At 35.1% G+C, this 23,290-nt stretch overlaps 1 protein-coding gene across 2 annotated transcripts in view; it reads left to right on the top strand.

Annotated features, from left to right (window-relative positions):
• The window catches only part of DACH2 (dachshund family transcription factor 2), a 701,861-nt gene that overhangs the window by 560,275 nt on the left and 118,296 nt on the right, over positions 1–23,290 (top strand). For both annotated transcript variants that reach the window (XM_017954197.2, XM_017954196.2), the window contains exon 6: positions 15,462–15,634. In XM_017954197.2, coding sequence (XP_017809686.2) covers positions 15,462–15,634 — 173 coding nt within the window. The remainder of the gene's footprint in view (positions 1–15,461; positions 15,635–23,290) is intronic.

The raw sequence follows: 23,290 nt of genomic DNA, 5'->3' as shown, positions 1-23,290 counted from the left end.
AAATAATAAAAGCAATATAAGCAGGAGGAGCAATTCTTATATCAGGTAAAACAGACTATAAAGCAAAAGCAGTGAAGAAAAGACAAAGAAGGCCATTATATTAATATATTGATAAAAGGATACATCCAACAAGAAGATATTACATTCCTAAATATACCTGCACCTAACTCTGAAACTCCCAGATTAATAAAACAGTTACTACTAGACCTAGGAAAAGAGGTAGACAGCAGCACAATCATAGTGAGCGTCTTCAACACTCCACTGACAGAACTAGACATAGCATCAAAGCAGAAAGCAAACAAGGACTTAAACTGAATGCTAGAACAAACCGACCTAAAAGTATTTACAGAGCATTTTATCCAATAAATGCAGAATTTACATTCTTCTCATCAGCATGTGGCACACTCTCTAAGATAGACCATGGAGATTAGTCCATTTTCACGCTGCTGATAAAGATATACCCAAGGCTGGACAATTTACAAAAGGAGGAGATTTAATGGACTTACACTTCCACGTGGTAAGGGAGGCCTCACAATCATGGTGGAAGGCAAAAGGCACTTCTTACGTGGCGGTGGCAAGAGAGAGAATGAGAACCAAGTAAAGGGGTTTCTCCTTATAAAACCATCAGATCTCGTGAGACTTATTCACTACCATGAGAAGAGTATGGGAGAAACCTCTCCCATGATTCAGTTATCTCCCACTGGGTCCCTCCCAAAACACATGGGAATTATGGGAATACAATTCAAGATGAGATTTGGATGGGGACACAGAGCCAAACCATATCAGCCCATATGATAGGCCAAAAAACATGTATAATTTCTTTCAGTTCAGTTCAGATTTTGATTATTTTTTGTCTTCTGATATGTTTGGGGTTGGTTTGCTCATGCTTCTCCAGTTTCTCTAGTTGTGAGAATAGGTTGTTAATTTGAGATCCTTCTAACTATTTGGTGTAGGCATATAATGCTATAAACTTCAATACTAACACTGACTTAGCTGTGTCCCAAAGATTGTCATATGTACTATCTTTGGTCTCATTAGTCTCAAAGAATTTCTTGATTTCTGCCTTAATTTTACTATTTACCCAAAAGTCATTTGGGAGCATGTTGTGTAATTTCCATGTAATTATATGATTGAATTTGTTAGTATTGATTTCTATTTTTACTATTGTGCTGTCCAAGTGTGGCTGGTATAATTTCACTTTTTTCAATTTGCTGAAGATTGTTTTATGTTTGATTATGTGGTAGATTTTAGTATGATTTATTTTTTTCCCAATTTTCTGAGTTTTTAAATATTTGATTATGTGATCAATTTTAGAGTATGTGCCATGTGCAGATGAGAAGAATGTGCTTTCTATTGTCTTTGGTTGGAGAGTTCTGTAAATGTGTATTAGGCCCATTTGGTCAATTGTGAGTTCAGGTCTTGAATATCTTTGTTATTTTATGCTTTGATGATTTGTCCAATACTGTCAGTGTAATGTTGAAGTCTCTCACTATTATTGTGTGTAAATCCAAATTTCATCATAGTTCTCTAAGAACTTGCTTTATGAATCTGGGTGCTCCTCTGTTGGGTGCATATTTATTTAGGGTAGTTAGGTCTTCTTGGTGAATTAAACCCCTTTATTATTATGTAATGCTCTTTTTTCTTTTTTGATCTAACCACAGTAAAAAAAATAAAGGAATCCATGATTTTGTTCTTTGAAAAAATTAATAAGATACATAGATTACTAGCTAGACTAATAAAGACACAAAAGACAGAAAATCCAAATAAACACAATTACAAATGACAAAGGGGACATTACCACTAACCCACAGAATACAAAAAATTCTCAGAGACTTACTATAAATACCTCTATGCACACAAACTAGAAAATCTAGAAGAAATTGATATATTCCTGAAAATATACAACCTCCCAAGACTGAACAAAAAAGAAATTGAATATCTGAACAGACCAATAATGAGTTCCAAAATTGAAGCAATAATAAAAAATCTACCAAACAGGAAAAGCCAGGGACTAGATGGATTCACAGCTTAATTATATTAGATGTACAAAGAAGGGCTGGTACCATTTATACAGAAAATATTCCCCAAAATTGAGGAGGAGGGACCTTTCTAACTTGTTCTATGAGGCCAGGATCATCCTGATACCAAATCCTTGCAGATGCACACCAAAAACAGTAAAAGGTAAAAAGAAAAAGGTATTGTCATCAGGACAATATCCTTGATGAACACAGATGGAAAAATCTTCAAGAAAATACTAGCAAACCAAATTGAGCAACACATAAAAAGCTAATCCACTATGATCAAGTATGCTTTATCCCTGGCATCCAAGGTTGTTTCAACATATGCAAATAAATACATGTGATTCATCATATAAACAGAAGGAAAAACAAAAACCACATGGCTATCTCAATAGATGCACGAAAGGTTTTTGGTAAAATTCAAGATCCCTTCATGTTAAAAACCCTCAGTAAACTAGGCATTGAAGGAGCTACCGCAAAATAATAAGAGCCGTCTCTGACAAACCCACAGCCAACATCACATTGAACTGGCAAAAGTTGGAAGCATCACCCTTGAAAACCAGCACAAGACAAGGATGCCTTATCTCACCACTCTTATTCAACATAGTACTGAAACTCCTGGCCAGAGCAATCAGACAGGGGGAAGAAATCAAAGGCATCCAAAAAGGAAGAGAGGATGTCAAACTATCCCTAATCGCAGATGACATAATTCTACATCATGAAATTAACCCAAATGCCCATCAACAGTAGATTGGATAAAGGAAGTGTTGTACATATACACCATGGAATACTACACAGCCATAAAACAGAATTAGGTCATGTTCTCTGCAGCAGCATGGATGGAGCTGGAGGCCATTACCCTAAGAAACTAATGCAGGAACAGAAAACCAAATACCACTTATTCTCACTCAAAAGTGGAAGCTAAACCATGAGAACACATGGACACAAAGAGGAAAATAACAGACACTTGGGCCTAATGGAGGGTGCAGGGTGGAAGGAGGGAGATGATCAGAAAAAAATACTATTGGGTACTATGCTTATTACTTGTATGAGGAAATAGTCTATACAACAAACCCACATGACACACAGTTTACTTGTATAACAAATCTGCACATATACACCTGAACCTAAAATAAAAGTTAAAAAAGTCTCAATACATTTTTTAAAAATCAAAGTTAGATGAAATATCTTCTCAGGCCACAGTGGAATAAAACTAGAAATCAACTGCCAAAGGAACCCTCAACACTATAGAAGAACATGGAAATTAAGCAATCTGCTCTTGAAAGATTTTTGGTTTAACAATAAAATCAAGATGGAAATTTAAAAAGTATTCAAAATGAATGATAATAGTGACACAAGTTATTAAAACAGCTGGAATATAGAAAAAAGTAAACAGTGCCAAGAGGAAGGTTTATGTTACTAAACGCTTACATCAAAAAATCTGAAAGGTCACAAATTAACAACCTAACATCACATCTCAAGGAACTAGAGCAACTAGCCCAAACCAAACCCAAAGCTAGCAGAAGAAAAGAAATAACAAGGATTAGAGCAGAACTAAATAAAATGGAAACAAAATCTATGAAAAAAAGATCAATTTAAAAAAAGTTAGTTCTGTGAAAAGATACAAAATCAATAGAACATTAGGTAGATTAATCAAGAAAATAAGAGAGATGATTCAAATAAGCTCACTTAGAAATAAAAATGGAGCTATTACAACCAACACCACAGAAATTCAAGATTTTTTGAGACTACTATGACCACCTCTATGCACACAAACTAGAAAACCTAGAGGAAATGGTTGAATTCCTGGAAACATACAAACCTCTTAGCTTGAATCAGAAAGAACTAGAAATCCTCAACAGATCAATAATAGGCAGTGAGATTGAATCAGTAATTTAAAAATTGCCAAAGAAACAAGAGCCCAGGACTAGATGGATTTAAAGCCAAATTCACTGGACCTTCAAAGAAGTGATACCAATCCTACTGAAACTGTTCCAAAATATTGAGAGAGAATACCCTCCAACTCATTCTATGAAGCCAGCATCACCTTGTTACCCAAGCAAGGAAAGCACATAACCAAAAAAAGATAACTATAGACCACTATCCCTGATGAACCTAGATGAAAAAAATCCTCAATAAAGTACAAGCAAACCAAATTCAACAACACATCAAAAAGATAATACACCATGATCAAGTGGGTTTCATCCCAGTAATACAGCGATGGGTCAATGTACTCAAGTCCAGAAACGTGATTCACCACCTAAACATAATTTAAAACCTAAAGCATATGATCATCTCAATAAATAAAGAAAAACATTCAATAAAATCAAACATTCCTTTATTATAAAAACCCTCAACAAATTAGACATTGAAGGAACATAATTAAAATTATAAAAGCCATCTATGACAAACCAACAGTCAGCATCATACTGGAAGGGCATACACTGGTGGCATTATCCCCATAAGAACTGGAACAAGAGAAGGTTGCCCATTTTTACCACTCCTGTACAACATAGTGCTGGAAGTCCTAGCCAGACCAATCAGGCCAGAGAAAGAAAGAAAGGACACACACATAGGAAAAGAGAACGTTAAAACATCTATCTTCACTGGCAATATGATCATATAAGTAGAAAGTCCTATAGACGCTATCAAAGGATTTCAAGATATGTTAAATGACTTCAGTACTGTTTCAGGATGCAAAATCAACATACATAAAATTGTAGCATTTCTATATACCAATAAGATTCAAATCAAGAATGAGAGCCAAATCAAGAATGCAATCCCATTTACAATAGTCACAAAAATGTAAAATATCTAGGAATACATCTACCAATGAGTCGAAAGATCTCTATAAGGAGAACTACAAAACACTCCTGAAAGAAATAATAGATGACACAAACAAATGGAAAAACATTCCATGCTCATGGATTGGAAGAATCAGTATTGTTAAAATGGCCATACTGCCCAAAGCCATCTACAGACTCATTACAATTTCTATCACAATACAAATGCCGTTCATTTAAATAATTAATAAAAAACTATTATAAAATTCATATGGAAGAAAAAAATTGGCCTAAATAGCCAAAGCAATCTTAAACAAAATGAACAAAGCTGGAGAGTTATCACATTGCTGGATTTCTAATTATACTACAAGGATATAGTAACCAAAACCAAAACAGAATGGTACTTATATGAATATAGACATATAGACAAATGGAACAGAACAGAGAATCCAGAAATAAAGCTGATCTTTGACAAAGCATCCAAAAGCATAAATTGGGGAAAGGACACCCTATTCAACAAATGGTGCTTGGAAAATTGGATAACCATATATAGAACAATGAAACTAGATCCCTGTCTTTCACCATATACAAAAATAAACTAGAGATGGATTAAAGACTTAAACCTAAGACCTCGATTAATAAAAATTCTAGAAGAAAACCTAGAAAAAAACTCTTCTAAACATTGGTCTAGACAAAGAATTTGTGATTAAGACCCAAAAAGCAGATGTAATAAAAATAAATAAATAAATGGGGCCTCATTAAACAAAACAAAAAAAAGCTACTGCACAGCAAAAGTAATAATCTTCAGAGTAAACAGCCAATTCACAGAATGGCAGAAAATGCTTGCAAACTCTGCATCTAACAAAGGACTAATATCCAGAATCTACAAAGACAAAAACAATAACATCAAAAATGTGGGCAAGTGACATTAGTAGACACTTATCAAAAGAAGATATACAGGAAATGCAAATCAAAACCACAGTGTGATACCACCTTACTCCTGCAAGAATGGCCATAATCAATAAATCAAAACATAACAGATGTTGGTGTGGATGCAGTGAAAACGGAACACTTCTACATTGCTGGTGGGAATGTAAACTAGTACAACCACTATGGAAAACAGTGTGGAGATTCCTTAAAGAACTAAAAGTAGAACTACCATTTGATCCAGCAATCCTGCTACTGGGTATGTATCCAGAGGAAAAGAAGTAATTACACACACACACAAAAAAACCACGCACTTTTATAGCCACACAATGCACAATTGCAAAAATATGGAACCAGCCCAAATACTCATCAATCAACAAGTGGATAAAGAAATTGTATGTATGATATATATGTGATATATATAATGGAATACTACTCAGCCATATAAAGGAACAAATTAATTGCATCCACAGCAGCCTAGATGGAACTGGAGATTATTCTTCTAAGTGAAGTAACTCAGGAATGGAAAACCAAACATTGTGTGTTCCCACTCAAAGGTGGGAGGTAAGCTATGAGGATGCAAAGGCATAAGAATGATACAATGGACTTTGGGGACTCGGGGGATAATATAGCAGGTGGGAGAGAGATAAAAGACTATAAATTGGGTCCAGTGTATACTGCTTAGTTGATGGGTGCACCCAAATCTCAGAAATTACCAAAAAAGAACTTAATCGTGTAACCAAATGTCACCTGTTGTCCAAAAACTTGTGGAAATAAGAAATAAGAAAAAAGATATACAAATCGCCAAGAGAAAATGCTCAACATCCCTAATCAATAGGAAAATGCAAATTGAAACCACAATGAGATGCTACCTTACCCCTGCCGGAATGGATATTATTAAACATTAAAAAAAATATATAGATGCTGGCCTGGATGTAATGAAAAAGGAGCACTGTTCCTTTTAGACACTGTTGACGGGACACTGTTGATGGGAATGTAATTTAGTACAGCCCCTATAGAAAACCATATGGCGATTTCTCAAAGAACTAAAAGTAGATCTGCCATTCAATCCAGCAATCCCTCTACTGTGTGTCTATCCAAAGGAAAAGAAGTCATTATATCAGAAAGACACCTGCACTTGTATGCTTACCGTAGCACAATTCACAATTGTAAACATATGGAATCAACCTAAGTGTTCCTCAACAGATGAGTAGATAAAAATAAAGTGTTATATGTATACACCATGGAATACAACTCAGCCACAAAAAGAAGAAATTAATATCTTTTGCAGTCATTTGGATGGAGCTGAAGGTCATTATTCTAAGTGAAGTAACTCAGGAGCGGAAAACCAAGTGTTGTATATTCTCACTTATAAGTGGGATTTAAGCTATGTGTATGCAAAGAAATACAGAGTGGTACATGGACATTGCAGAATCAGAAGGGAGGAGTGTGGGAGCTGGGTGAGGGACCAAAAAAACTACATTATGGGCACAGTGTACACTTCTCAGGCTACAGGTGCACTAAAATCTCAGATTTCACACTATGCAATTCATCCATTTAACCAAAAGTTACTTGTACACGCAAAGCTATTGAAATACGAACAATAACAAGAAAAAGTAATTTTAAAAAGAATGTATTGGGTCATTATACTTGTGGATGAGTGAAATAAGTGACAGCAATGTTATAAAGGACTGAAAGGAGGAATTGAGAACTGAGAATACTCTGTTATAAGGCATTTGTACTACCCCTGAAGTAGTATAGTGGTATTTGTAAATGGAATAAGACTAATTGTAAATATATATTGAAAACTCTAAGGCAAACACTAAAGAACATTAAAAGTTTTAACGGTTTGATTTTTAAAACATTAAAAATTTTAATAAAAATTTTAAATTCCTCTTAAATTCATGTGGAACATTCACCAAGATAGGACATATTCTGGTCCATAAAATACACTTTAACACATTTAAGAGAATAGAAATCAAAGTATACCCTCAGTCATAATGGAATTAAACGAGAAGCCAATAACAGAAAGACAGCTGTAAAATAAAAAAATACTTAGAGATTAAACAGTACACTTATAAATACCACACAAGTCAAAAAAAGAACCCCCAAGAAAAATTCAAAAGTATTTTAAAGCAAATGACAATGAAAATATAATTTATCAAAATTCATAGGATGTAGCAAAAGCAGTGCTTAGAGGGAAATAAATAGCATTGAATTAATTAATATATTAAAAAGGATAAAGAGATAAAATCAGTAATCAAAGCTACCACTTTAGGAAAATAAAAAGATAAAAAATCTAAAGCAGAAGAAAATAAATAATAATTATTAGAATAGAAATGAATGAAATTGAAAACAGAATATCAACAGAGAAAATCAATGAAACCAAAAGCTGGTTCATTGACAAGACAAATGAAATTCATATACCCCTAGGCAGACTAACTAACAAGAAGAGAGAAGATGCAAATTACTATTATCAGAAAATAGAGGCCATCACTATTTATACTATGACATTAAAATGATAATATAGCAATACTCAACAACTCTATACCCACAAATTTGATAACTTGGAAGAAATTAGCTAATTTTTTATAAACTACAATCTACCAATACTCACACAAGAAGCACCAAATAATCTGAAAAAGCCTATACTTATTACAGAAATAGAATCTATAATTAAAACCCTTCCACAACAGAAAGCACCATGTTCAAATGGGTTCAAAGGTAAAGTCTACCAAACATTTAAAGAAGAAAATATACCAATTATCTGCAATACCTTCCAGAAGATAAAAGCAGTGGGAATACTTTCTACCTCATTCTATGAGATCAAAATTAACCAAATACCAAAATATCAGAGAAAGACAATGTAAGAAAGGGAAACTATAGACCAGTGTCTCTGATGAACATAATGCAAAAATCCTGAAAACAAAATAGTACATTAAAGTTAACAATGTATAGGAAAAATTACACACCGGTCGGGCACGTTGGCCAATGCCTGTAATCCCAGCACTTTGGGAGGCTGAGGCAGGCGAATCATGAGGTCAAAAGATCAAGACCATCCTGGCCAACATGGTGAAACCCCGTCTCTACTATAAGTACAAAAATTAGCTATGTGCAGTGGTGTGTGCCTGTAGTCTCAGCTACTAGGGAGGCTGAAGCAGGAGAATCACTTGAACCAGGGAGACGGAGGTTGCAATGAGCCGAGATCGCACCACTGCACTCCAGCCTGGTGATAGAGTGAGACTCTGTCTCAAAAAAACAAAACTAAACAAAACAAAAAATTACACACCATTACCAAGTGGAATTTATTCTATGTGTGTAAAGGTAGCTCAACATTGGAAAATCAGTTGATGTAATCTGTAACATCAGTAGGCTAGAGAAAAAAAATAATATGATACTAAAAGTAGATGCAGAAAAAGTTTTTGAGAAAATACAATACACATTCATAATAAAAACTCTTAGAAAAAAATAGGAATAGAGGGGAACTGCCTCAACTTGTTAAAGAACATCTACAAAAACCTACTGCTGACATCTTACTCAATGGTGAAAAACTAGGTGCTTTTCCCCTAAGATTGAAAATAAGGGAAGGATGTTCGCCTTAGATAGTGAAAAATGACAAGAAAATGAAACAAAAATTTATACAAATTAGGGAAGAAAAAGTTGTATTGGTTCAAAGATGACATGATTATCTGAGTAAAATTTAAAAAGATTTTACAAAAAAGTCTCATAGAACTGATAAGAGATTATAGTAAGGTTGCAGGGGCAAAATTAATGTAAAAAATCAACTGCTTTCTTGTATACCAACAATGAACAGTTGCAATTTGAAGTTAAAAACACATCTTAAGTGAAATAACTCTGAAACAGAAAGTCAAAAACTTATAAGTGGAAGTCTAGACTTCACCACTACACAATGTATCCATGTAACAAAACTGCACTTGTACCTCTTAAATTTATACAAATAAAAACACAAAATTGTTTAAAATAGCAGCAATAATTGAAGTGCTTAAGTATAAACATAGCTAGCTAGCTAGATATAGATATAAGATTACTAGAATGACTACTACAGAACTCTGATGAAAAAATCCGGGAATATATAAATAAATGGAGAGGTATCCTATGTTCATGGATAGGAAGACTCAATATCGTTAGAACAGCAGTTCTTCCCAACTTGATCTATAGATTTAATATATTCCCAATCAAAATCCAAGGAAATTGTTTTGTGGATACTCACATAGTGATTCCAACATTTATATGGAAATTAAAAGAACCAAAATAGCCAGGAAAGCATTGAACAAAAAAAAAATGCAGTGGACTGACACTACCATACTTCATTATTTACTATAAAGTTACAGTAATCGTGATAGTGTGATTTTGGCAAAAGAACTGACAAATAGATTAATGTTAATAGAACAGAATAGAGAGCCTAGAAATAGATCCACACAAATATAGTCAATTGGTATTTGATGGAGGAGCAAAGGCAATTCTATAGAAAGATCATAGCATTTTTCTACAAATTACAGTGGAACAACTGGGATATCACATGCAAAGAAAGAACCTAGACACAGACAGACCATCTGTTCTTTACAAAAATTAACTCAAGAGCATCATAGGCCTAAATGTAAATTGCAATTGCAAAACTCTGAATCTATTAGCAGATAACATCAGAGAAAAGCTGGGTGATCTTGGGTTTGGCAATGAGGTTTTAGATACAATATCAAGACCATAAACCTTAAAATAAACTAATAAGTTGGATTTCATTAAACTTAAAAACCGTTCCATGAAGCCCACTGTTAAGAGAATGAAAAGACAAACAAAAGAATAGGAAAAGTCTTTGCACAACTCATATATGATAAAGGACTGATAGATATACAAAGAAACTTTAATCTCAACAATAAGAAATAAGCAACCAAATTAAAAAGTGGACAAAAGACCTAAACAGACATCTCATTAATTAAGACACAGATGGATAATAAGCATATGAAAACATGTTGAATATAATATGTCACTAGGGAATTGCAAATTAAAACAACTAGGAGATACCCATAAACACCTGTGGAAATAGCTAACATCCAAAATTGTCAACTTCAATTGCACACAAAGATTTGGAGCAACAGGAACTTTCCGTTTGTTGTTCATGGAAATGCAAAATACTATAATGACTTTGGAAGACATTTTGGGCATTTTTTAAACTAAAGTAAACATAGTCCTATATTTATACAAATCAATGAAGAACTTAAGTTCACACAAAAACCTATACACCAAAGTTTATAGTAACTTTATTCATAATTGCTAAAAATTAGAAACAACCAAGATATGCCTTAATAGGTGAATTCATAAACCAACTGTGGTATATATGTACTATGGAAACATATTTAGCAATAAATACAAATGAGCTATCAAACCTTGAAAAGACTTGGGTGAACCTTAAGTGCAAATTGCTAAGTGAAACAAATCAGTCTGAAAAGGCTAAATAGTGTGTGATTCTAACTAGCTAGCATTCGGGTAAAGGCAAATCTATAGAGCCTAAAAAGATCAGTGATTGCCAGAGGTTGGGGGGAGGGATAAAACAAGTGACCTCTGCTATAAACTATGGACTGTGGTTAATACATCAATATTGATTTTTCAAATGTAGAGATACAACAGATTATTACACGATATTAATATGAGGACCAACTGTGTGATGGCAGAGTGGAGGTATAAGAAAATTCTCTGTAACTTCTGCTAATGTGTTTTATTAATCTAAGACTGCTCTAAAACTAGTCTATTTATTTTTTAAAGGGAAGGGGTATTTACATAGGCAAATCAATTGGGTTAGGAAGGCAGATTCCAGAGAGAAGCATTAACATGAGTGAAGGCTAACATGAATTCAAACTGTAGATGTAAATAGTCCAGTGGGGCTAGAGTACAGCATACAGAGAGGAATATAATGAAACATTACAACCAGAAAGGTAATTTTGGATGAAATAAAAATGCTTGTATTTTATTCTGGTAGCAGTAAGTGGTCACTGGAAGTCTTAAAAAGGGAGTGGAAAGGCAAATGAAAACCACAGGAAGACAGATTGGGAAGATAGGGTACTTCTATCAAGGGATTAATGCCTGGTAGTCACCGTAGAAATGACAAAATATTACAGAAGTCAACGTGACTTAGAAATCAAATCAATGTGAGATTTAGATAGACAGAGGATTACTAAAGTTTGTACCTTTCATAGCTAGAAGGAGGTGGTGCTATGCACTTATATAAGAATTGTAGGAGCTGCTGAAATACCAAGATGCATTAGAAATTATTCTTACAGGCCCGACTCTGTGGCTCACTGCTGGAATCCCAGCACTTTGTGAGACCGAGGTGGGCAGATCACTTGAGGTCAGGAGTTTGAGACCAGCTTGGACAACATGGTGAAACTCCATCTGTACTAAAAATACAAAAATTATCTGGGCGTGGTGGCACATGCCTGTAATGCCAGCTACTTGGGAGGCTGAGGCAGGAGAATCGCTTGAGCCCGGGAGGCAGAGGTTGCAGTGAGCCGAGATCGTGCCACTGTACTCCAGCCTGGATGACAGAGCGAGAATCTGTCATATTTTTAAAAATAAATAAATAAATAATTTAAAAATTTTAAATTAAAAAAAAGAATTATTCTTATAGTAACTTGCATAATGTCTGTGAAGTCAATAGGAAAAGAGATAACCCATTTTGGTGATTTTTTAAAAAGATTTGTCTTTATTACCATGCTATTAAAAGGCTACCTGTATATCTAGCATGTGACTAAGTGAGCCAGATTGCAGATGTGGTGTGTACTACTGATGGTTTTTAATTATATGTGTTCAGTTTCAGAAAAAGTTTGACTTTCATAATTCAGTATTTGCATAAGCTTGGCATGGAGAACTCGTGTGTGGTCACTGTTAAATTGGCCTGTAATGTAAGTACTAGCTTGGGGTAAAGTCTAGGGCATTACAGTCAATTGACAGTTATTGCAGGTCATGATTTCAAAATATGAGTTTTAAGCCTTTCATGGTCATTTGAAATGTTTGATGAATTAGATTTTAAAACTGCCAATGGGCTGTTAAATTCTTTTTGTAGTTTGCATTTAGTTTGCATTTCAATTGGACTTTAAGTAGGCATATTTCTTATTATTGCCAGATGGTGCCTAGGTGATACTGAAAATCTCTGGAGAATGAGGAAAGATTATTACACTGTTAAGGGAACTGTAAGTTGAACAAAAGCTTATTTGAGCATTTGAATAGTAAATAGGAGCACTGATGGCTACTTTTCATCTAAGTTTGATCAATTTGTGACTGAAGCAGTGTACACAAAGAAGGACTGAATTGTATAATTACCTTGGGCTTGCGGTAAATGATAGCCTTATATAGAAACCTACTTAGGTCATTGATTGTCGTTATTATGTTGAACATAATGTGAAGGTTTCAGGAGAGAGATAAACAGTGATTAGTTTAATATATATTATAAAATATCATTATAGCATAAGCTATATGATAAAAATGCATATGTACCTAAGTAATTTTAGAAGGCTAACTGAAAATATGCTTCTAGTTTTAAAGGGAGTGAGTTGCACATACAAATGAGATTACACAGCATTTGTCTTTCTGTGCCTGGCTTATTTTGCTTAGCATAATGTTCTCCAGAATGACAAGTGTTTGAGGCGATGGATATATTAATTAGCTTTATTTAGTTATCCCACATTTTGTGTGTGTATATGTATATGTGTATATATGTGTGTGTACACATATATAATATATAATAGGATCACTTTGTATTCCATAAGTATATGCAATTGTAATTTGTCAATGTATAATAAAATTTTTAACTATTAAAAAGTAAAAATAATCACAAGTGAGTGGAAAAGGCCACTTTGAATTCAATATTGTAAGAGTTGTTTTGAGGCTTCATTGATAAATTAATAATGGCAACAAAAATATTTCAGAGCTCGAAAGTTTGGTTTAGAAGGTTGTTCCTAAAAAGGATTTAGAGATAGTGAGCTGTAAGTGAACACAGATAGGAGAAAAGTTTAAAATAGTTTCTGACTCTGGGATGTGGAGTCAGATAGGCAGTACAGAGAATGTTTTCTTTCCTGAGTTCCACACAGAATTTAAGTTTCTAGGTTAGGTTTTATCCTTGTGTAATTCTGGTAACAGTGCATTTTGTGACTATCTTTATCAGAAACACTGGTGGCTAATGTTTTCTTTATTGAGGAATTGCTTTCATTGTGATGATCACTTGAGTGTTGTATGAGACCTTACCTACCTGGAAATGTATTCCACTGCTTGTGCTGCCTTTGTACTTTCTTGTTAACAGTTTTAGGTCAACCATTATAAGTGAAATCAGGAGATGGACCTCATGTAATTTAACACTGCTTCTTCCTTCTAGCTCCCATTAAAATTGGACTTTATTAAAATTAAAAACTACTCTGTGAAACACACTGTTAAGAAAATGAAGCCATAGAATGCAAGAAAATCTTTGTCCTAAAAATGTGTGTTTTAAGTGTTTGTATTACTGCCACTTTGGTTTGAGGAATGAGATTTAGGGAGCTTTTTAATATACTTTCTATAGATTCGCTGATGTTCTTTTTCTGTTGTGATAAGGGAAGCAAGGAAATGTGAAGCGATTACCAAGAGAAAAAAAAGGACATTATTAATACTTAATACTTGTGTGCAGAATCAACGTCAATGCTGTCCACCATAGAATTTCTGTAGTCTGTGATAATTTAGAAAAATTATAGACAGGGATGTTTTAGAACATCTGTTAAAGACTACTGATTTCTGGGCTTCTGTCAAAAATTAGGCAAGATTACTGTAGAGGTAATTGTTTATAATAAGTGCTATGATTTGCTCACAGTCACATTCACATCCATAAAGCTAAACTAAATTTTAGTAGACTCTGCTCAAACTCCTTTCCTCCTACAAATTTCAGCCTATTAAGGGATAAGTAGACAATGATTTTAATGTTACCTTTTACATGATGGCATACCTGTGGCTACCAGAAGTTGAATGTGGATAATAATTGAGAGATGTTCTTTCAGATATTTCAAATGTGTGAAAATTATTTCAACTTGCATAAGAAAAAAAATGAAATTCCTGAAATGACTCAATAATATTTATTAAGTATTTCTTATTAAACTGGAAAATAGGTTGATATTTTGATAGGAGAGTTATTATTTATTCACAAAGACTTTAAATTAAAGCTATTAATATAAGCATTCATTTTAGAGATTTATATCTAAAAGGGTATAATATACTCCAAGTCTGTTTTCTTCTATAGTTCTGAAGCTTAGAGAATCTACATCCTGCCTTACCAGCACCTCTGTTAAGTCTCTTAAAGAAATTATAAAGCTGTCAACTATCAACACATCAATGCATTATTGTTATGATGTTACAAAACGGTTATAATGATTAAGAAGAAAGTTCTTATTTTTCGAAATGCAATGATGTTTGGCTTAAAGATTTGTGTTTGTTTTATGGGTAAAAATTTTGCATCTTATCAATATTTGGGGAGTAAAAGCAAGAACAAAGCATATTTATAATTAAACATGTGGATACAGGAAGATTTTTAAAATTATTAAACAATATAAAATACCACAGGTGCTATTAATGGCACAAGGTGACACTAGCATATAATAAAAATTGTTTTTATAAGAAAACTAAGAATGAATTCAGATACTTTTTAACAAACTATTTCAGATAATCATAATGTAACAAGTTTAATATGCACTGTCTCTTTTAGGACTGGATCTGCCATTTATGATGATGCCTCATCCCCTACTTCCAGTCAGCTTACCTCCTGCATCAGTTGCCATGGCAATGAATCAGATGAACCATCTCAATACTATTGCCAACATGGCTGCTGCAGCACAGATTCACAGTCCACTCTCCAGAGCTGGTACCTCTGTTATAAAGGTAAGAATCATGATTTAGAAAAGGACAAAAGTGTCAATTACATGCAAATTTAGATAAAATATTAACAATCCCACTGGATCTTCAGTAGTCACTCAGCTCATTGATTCAGTTAGTTAGCATACAGTATTGATGGACTTAGTTTGTGACTAGGCCTTCCAGGTTTGTTGTTGTTTGTTTGTTTTCATTCCATGGCCACAGATCTCACTTTTAATTCTGTTTCCTGTCTTGTAGTCATGTGCACAGTGTGTGGGAGGCATGGGCAGACTAATGACAGAGTAGAAGAGTGTGCAAAAACCACTCCCATTGCTGGGGTGAAACAAAGTAAACACTGTGCATCTTTTTGGAGTTTCAGGGACAGTTATGAGGTATGATATACCATACAGGACTTATAGTCAGACAGTTTTGGGTTCCAATTCTGATTTGCAACTTAGCTGAATGAACTTGGGCATGACAGCCCTCCTGAACATGTTTCCTCAACTGTAAAATGAAGGTCATAGTTAATAATCTATGCTGCTTATTTCATGGACTGTCCGGAGATAATATGAGTAAAATATATGTAAAGACCTGCAAAACATTAACAATATTTATGATAACTTATTGCATTAACGTTATGATGTTAGAATACTTTTTTTTCAAGTTTATGCGCATGGGATAATGAAACACAAAGGATATTTTGTAGCTACCCCTTCTTTTTCCTCTTAGTGTGGCATATGGCTTTTCTGCTCTCTTTTCAATTGTCATATGAATTAGGCTTTTGAATGCTTTTTCTTCTTGTGAAGAGGTGATATATGGGTACATAGTATCCCAAGATTTTAGTTAATCACAGAAACCCATTGATTCCCTCCTTTATTCCACCACTTACTCAACAAATATTACACCCTTAATAAGTACATGTCAGGGTATTGAGCAATATGGGAAATTTATAAGTACGATATACACCTTGACTTTCAGGAGCTCCCAAACATAAATGTGAGACAAACAAGTACCCACTTAACTTATACCAACAAGACAGACTATGATGGATAACATAAGAGAACCACCAAGTATTACAGGAATTTAGAGGAAGGAGTGATTATACCTACCTTTTAGAAGAGAGGAGGCAGGGATCTGGGAAGGTATTATAGTTAATGGATTTCAACTGAGCTTTGCAATATTGATATGATTATAATAGATAGGCATGGAGGTGAAAGAAATGAAGGCAGAGGAAATGTGACATTTTGAACATACTTGTTTCATTTTAAAATTAGCTTGTAATTTGGGAGCCTTCTAAAGCACTGAAGAAAATTTTAAGCATAACCTTTGTAAGAAAGGAACAGAAAAATTGATCATTTTTATAAAGCTTCATCTATATATTTATAACACCAACTGGAAGTATGCTTCCTGGAGAGGCTGGTTGCAGACTTCACCACTACACAAATACCCTGGCAACAAAACTGCACTTGTACCCCTGAATCAATAAAAAAAATTAAAGGTAAAAATAAAGCTTGTGGTTGATAATGAGTTAGTCTATCCTAACTAATGGGAGCTCTGTTATTAAAATATTTGACGGGAGTGTAAACTTGGACTTAGGGTTGTCTTTGAGAAGAAAATTACCCATGAAATGTGGGATAAATTTCCCATGATTTTGAAACTGGATGGCTATTAAGAAAATATGACAACACAAACAAATTGTGAAATTATATTAAAAAACAAACCTGGGAGCAGTGGCAGTGACATGTGCCTGTAGTCCCAGCTACATAGGAGCCTAAAGAGAGGAAGATCACTTGAAACCAGGGGTTCAAGATCAGCCTGGGCAACATTGTGAGGCTCCTTCTCTAAAACAAACAAAAGCACTTCAAAGTAATTGTATTGTCATACTGGCTTTGGAATGATGGAAGAGTACTCTTAATAGAGGCATGCTTATGACTCTTCAAAAGTACATTGGTTGGTTTTCATAAGTACCACATTTAATTAGCTGTATTTCGTTTAAATGTTTGAGACTTCAGTTAGCTTTGTGAATAATTTGCGTCAAGAGGCACATGGAAATGTGGTTCATAATTATGGTCCTGGAAATGGAAAAGATAATTATCTTCTTAATCCAAATATTGGTTTTTTTTTTGTTTTTTTTTTTTACCTATTACAGCAATATAACTGACATTTTGTTTAGGGGTTATTAGTCTATTTCATATGCAACCTTTTAAAAAAGAAAGTTGGCATTGTCACAAACAATTTTATACAACTTTTTAACAGGTGAAATTAGATCGCATGCTTATTTATGTCCTGCCAAATACACAAATACATAGAAACCATTTTATGCTAAAGAGAAATGTATCTACTTTCATGTCGTTATTTTGACTAAAGTAAGTTAAGATAGATATATTTAATTAAAACACGCTGATAAAAATTTCTATTTCTGTACAAATCTATGAGAAATATATTTTGTCATATGCATAGATTGCACGGTGGTGGAAGAAGGGCTTTTTGGGTATCCATTACCCAAATAATGTACATTGTACCCAGTGAGTAATCTCTCATCATGCACCCTATTCCATCCCCTCACCTTTCCATTGTCTATCATTCCATACTTTACACTCTTGTGTACACATTATTTAGTTCCCACTTATAAGTGAGAACATATGGTATTTGTCTTTCTGTGTCTGACTTGTTACGCTTAAGATAATGGCCTCCATTTTCATCCATATTGTTGCAAAAGACAAATTTCATTCTTTCTTATGGCTAAATAGTATTCCATTTATATATATATATATATACGTGTATATATATATTGTATCTATCTATCTATCTATCTATCTATCTATCTATCTATCTATGTAGATAGATAGATAGGAATTTGATAATGGGTTAGTCTATCCTAACTAATGAGAGCTCTGTTATTAAAATATTTGATCGGAGTGTAAACTTAGAGTTGTCTTTGAGAAGAAAATTACCCATGAAATGTAGGATAAATTTGCCTGTTAGGCAAATATGCCTGTTAGGATAAATTTCCCATGATTTTGAAACTGTATGGCTATTAAGAAAATATGACAACAAAAACAAATGGCGAAATTATATTAAAAAGCAAACCTGGGAGCAGTGGCGGAGATATGTGCCTTTTTTTATATATAATATATATATATATAAATACTACTTGGAATATATATATATATAAAATGGAATACTATGATCCTAAAAATGTGCAAGATATATATATGCATATATATATCTCTTGCAGTTTTTCTTTATCATATCATCTGTTGACAGACACTTAGGTTGATCCCATATCATTGCTGTTGTGAATAGTACTACGATAAACATATGAGTGTAGATATCTTTTTGATATAGTGAGTTATTTTCCTTTGGGTAGATACCCAATAGTGGGATTGTTGGATTGAATGGCAGTTCTATTTGTAGTTCCTTGAGAAATCTCCCTACTGTCATAGTGAATGTACTAATTTACATTTCTACCAACAGTGTATAAGCATTACGTTTTCTTCTCACAAACATTTGTTATTTTTTATCTTTTTAAAAATCCTCACAAACATTTGTTATTTCTTGTCTTTTGAAAAATAGCCATTCTGACTCATGTAAAATGATATCCCATTGTGGTTTTAATTTGCGTATCTCTGATGATTAGTGACGTTGAGCATTTTCATATGCCCGTTAGTCATTTGTATGTTTATTCATGTCCTTTGCCCACTTTGTACTGGGATTATTTGGAGTTTTCATTTTGAGTTGTTTAAGTCCCTTCTAAATTCTGTTTACTAATCCCCTGTCACATGCATTATTTGCAAATATTATCTCCCATTCTGTAGGTTGCCTGTTCAATCTTGATTATTTCTTTTGCTGTGCAGAAGATTTTTAGTTTAATTAAGTCCCATTTGTCTATTTTTGTTTTTATTGCCTATGCTTTTTACATCTTATTCATAAATATTTTGCCTAAACCAATGTCCAGGATAATTTTCCTTAGCTATTTTTACAGTACTTTTATAATTTCATGTCTTTCATTTAAGGGTTTAATCCATCTTGAGTTGACTTTTGAATTTGCTGAAAGATAAGGGTCCAATTTCATTCTTCTGTGTATGACAGTCAAATTTTCCCAGCACCATTTGTTGAAAAGGATGTCATTTCCCCAGTGCATATTCCTGTTGATTTTGTCACAAAAGAGTTGGCTCTGAGTACCTGGCTTTATTTCTGTGTTCCCTATTTTGTTCCCTTGATATATGTGTCTATTTTTATATCAGTACCATGCTGCTTTGGTTACTGTAGCCTTATAGTATAATTTGAAGTCAGTAATGAGATGCCTCCAGCCTTATTCTTTTTGCTTAGTATTTATTTGGCTATTCGGGCTCCTTTTTAGTTCCATATGATTTTGAGGATAGTATTTTCTATTTCTGTGAAAAATGATTTTTTTAACGGATTGCATTAAATCTGTAGATTGCTTTGAGTAGTATGGTAATTTTAATGATGTTAGTTTTTTTAATCCAAGAGCAAGGGATATTTTTCCATTTGTTTTTGGCATCTACAATTACTTTCACCAGTGTTTTGTAGTTTTCCTTGTAGATATCTTTTACCTCTTTGGCTAAAATTATTCTTAGTTTATTTTTTACTAGCTGTTGTAAATGGGATTGCCGTCTTTATTTGATTATCTGCTGGATCATTATTGGTATGTAGAAATGCTACCAATTTTTGTAAAGGGATCTTCACACTTTACTAAATTAATTTCTCAAATTCAAAAGATATTTGGTGGAGACTTAGGCTTTCTAGATGTAGGTCATGTCATCAGTGAACCGGGAAAATTTGACTTCCCCTTTTCTGTTTGGATGCCTTTTATTTGTTTATTTTGCGTGATTGCTCTGGCTGGGGTATATTGGTTCATTCTCAAGCTGCTATGAAGAAATACCTGAGACTGGGTAATTTATTTAAAAAAGATGTTTAATTGACTCACAGCTCCACATGGCTGGGGATGCCTCAGGAAAACTTACAACCATGGCAGGAGGCAACTCTTCACATGGCAGCAGGAGAAAGAATGACTGCCAACAGGGGAAATGCCAGACATTTATAAAATCATCAGATCTCATGAGACTCACTCTTTCACAATAACAGCATGGAGGAAACCACCCCCCATGATTCAATTACCTCTACCTGGTCCTGCCCTTGACATGTGGGGGTTATAACAATTTGAGGTGAGATTTTGGTGGGAACACAGAGGCAAATCATATCATTCCACCTATGCCCCCTCCAAAATCTCATGTCCTTACATTTCTAAACACAATCATACCCTTTCAGTAGTCCCCGCAAATCTCTTTTTTTATTGAGATGGAGTTTCGATCTGTTGCCCAGGTTGGAGTGCAGTGATGCGATCTTGGCTCACTGCAAGCTCCGCCTCCCAGGTTCATGTCATTCTCCTGCCTCAGCCTCCCAAGTAGCTGGGACTACAGGCGCCCGCCACCACGCCCGGCTAATTTTTTGTATTTTTAGTAGAGAAGGGGTTTCACCATGTTATCCGGGATGGTCTTGATCTCCTGATCCTGTGATCCGCCCGCCTTGGCCTCCCAAAGTGCTGGAGTTACAGCCATGAGCCACTGCGCTTGGCCTAGTCTCCCCAAATCTTAATGCATCCCAGCATTAACCCAAAAGTCGAAGTCCAAAGTTTCATCTGAGAAAGGACTCAAGACAATTTCCTTTTGCCTATGAGTCTCTAAAATCAAAAGCAAGTCAGTTACTTCCTAAATACAATGAGGGACAGGCATTGGGTAAATACAGCCATTCCAAATGGGAGAAATTCTGCCAAAACAAAGAAGACACAGACCCTATACAAGTCTGCAATCCAATAGGGCAGTCGTTAAACCTTAAAGTTCCCTAATAATATTCTTTGACTCCGTGTCTCACATCCAGGTCATGCTGATGCAAAAGGTGGCCTCCCATGGCCTTGGGCAGCTCCGCCCCTGTGGCTTCGCAGGGTACAGCCCCCTCCCAACTGCCTTCACAAGATGGTGTTGAGTGTCTGTGGCTTTTCCAGGCACACGATGAAAGCTGTTGGTGGATCTAGCATTCCATGGTCTGGAAGACAGTGGCTCTCTTCTCAATGTTCCACTAGGCAGTGTCCCAGTGGGGACTCTGTTTGGGGGCTCACACGCTCCATTTTCCTTCTGTACTGCCCTAGCAGAGGTTCTCCTTGTGGACTGTGTCTCCACAGCAAACTTCTGCTGGATATCCAAGGGTTTCCATACATCCTCTGAAATCTAGGCAGAGGTCCCTGAACCTGAATTCTTGTCTTCTGCACACCTGCAGGCCTAACACCACACGGAAACCACCAGGGCTTGGGGTTTGCACCCCCTGAAACAATTACCTGAGCTGTATATTGGCCCCTTTTAGCCACAGCTGGAGCAGCTGGGACAAAGGGCACCAAGTCCCTAGGCTGCACACAGCAGGGGAGCCCTGAACCCTGCCCAGGAAACCAATTCCCCCTGGTAGGCATCCAAGCCTGTGATGGGAAGCTCTCTTACTTGGCCTGGAGGCATTTTCCCCTTTGTCTCGGTGATTAGCACTTGGCTCCTCATTACTTATGCAAATTTATGCAGCTGGCTTCAATTCCTCTCCAGAAAATGGGAGTTTTCTATTGCATCATCAGCCTTCAAATTTTCCAAAGTTTTGTGCTCTGCTTCCTCTTGAATGCTTTGCTACTTAGAAATTTCTTCCGCCAGATACCCTAAATCATCTCTCTCAAGTTCAAAGTTCCGCAGATCTCTAGGGTAGGGGCAAAATGCTGCCAATCTCTTTGCTAAAGCATAGCAAGAGTCACCTTTATTCTAGTTCCCAACACGTTTTTTATCTCCATCTAAGACCACCTCAGCCTGGACTTTATTGTGCATGTAACTGTCAGCATTTTGGTCAAACCCATGCAACGAGTCTCTAGAAAGTTCCAAACGTTATTATATCTTTCTGTCTTCTTCTAAGCCCTCCAAGCTGTTCCAATCTCTGCCTGTTACCCAGCTAGTTCCAAAGTTGCTTCCACATGTTTGGGTATGTTTACAGTGGTGCCCTACTATCTCAGTACAATTTACTGTATTAGTCCATTCTCATGATGCTATGAGACTGAGTAATTTATAAAGAAAAGAGGTTTAATTGACTCACAGTTCTGCATGACTGAGGAAGCCTCAGGAAACTTACAATCATGGCAGAAAGCACCTCTTCACAAGGCAGGAGGAGAGAGAAAGACTGCCAGCAGTGGAAATGAATGCCCAACGCTTATAAAACTTTCAGATATCCTGAGACTCACTCACTATCACGAGAACAGCATGAGGGAAACTACCCCCATGATTCAATTACTTCCACCTTGTCCTGCCCTTGACACTTGGAGATTATTACTATTCAAGGTGAGATTTGGGTGGGGACACAGAGCCAAACCTTATTACTGGGACTCCAGTATTATGTTGAATCAGACTGGTGAGAACAGGCATCTTTGTCTTGTTCCAGTTCTTAGAATACTTTCAACTTTTCTCCATTCAGTATGATATTGGTTGTGGGTTTGTCATAATGGTTCTTATTGTTTTGAGGTATTTTCCTTTTATGGCTCCTTATTTCATTGAGGTCTTTTATCATGAAGGGAAGTTGGATTTTTATTAAACGCATTTTCTGCATGTGTTGAGATGATTATATGATTTTTGTTTTTAATTT

This window comes from Papio anubis, chromosome X (genome assembly GCF_008728515.1).
Source record: "Papio anubis isolate 15944 chromosome X, Panubis1.0, whole genome shotgun sequence".
NCBI classification, from domain to species: domain Eukaryota; kingdom Metazoa; phylum Chordata; class Mammalia; order Primates; family Cercopithecidae; genus Papio; species Papio anubis.
This window is presented reverse-complemented; position numbering and strand designations above follow the sequence as displayed.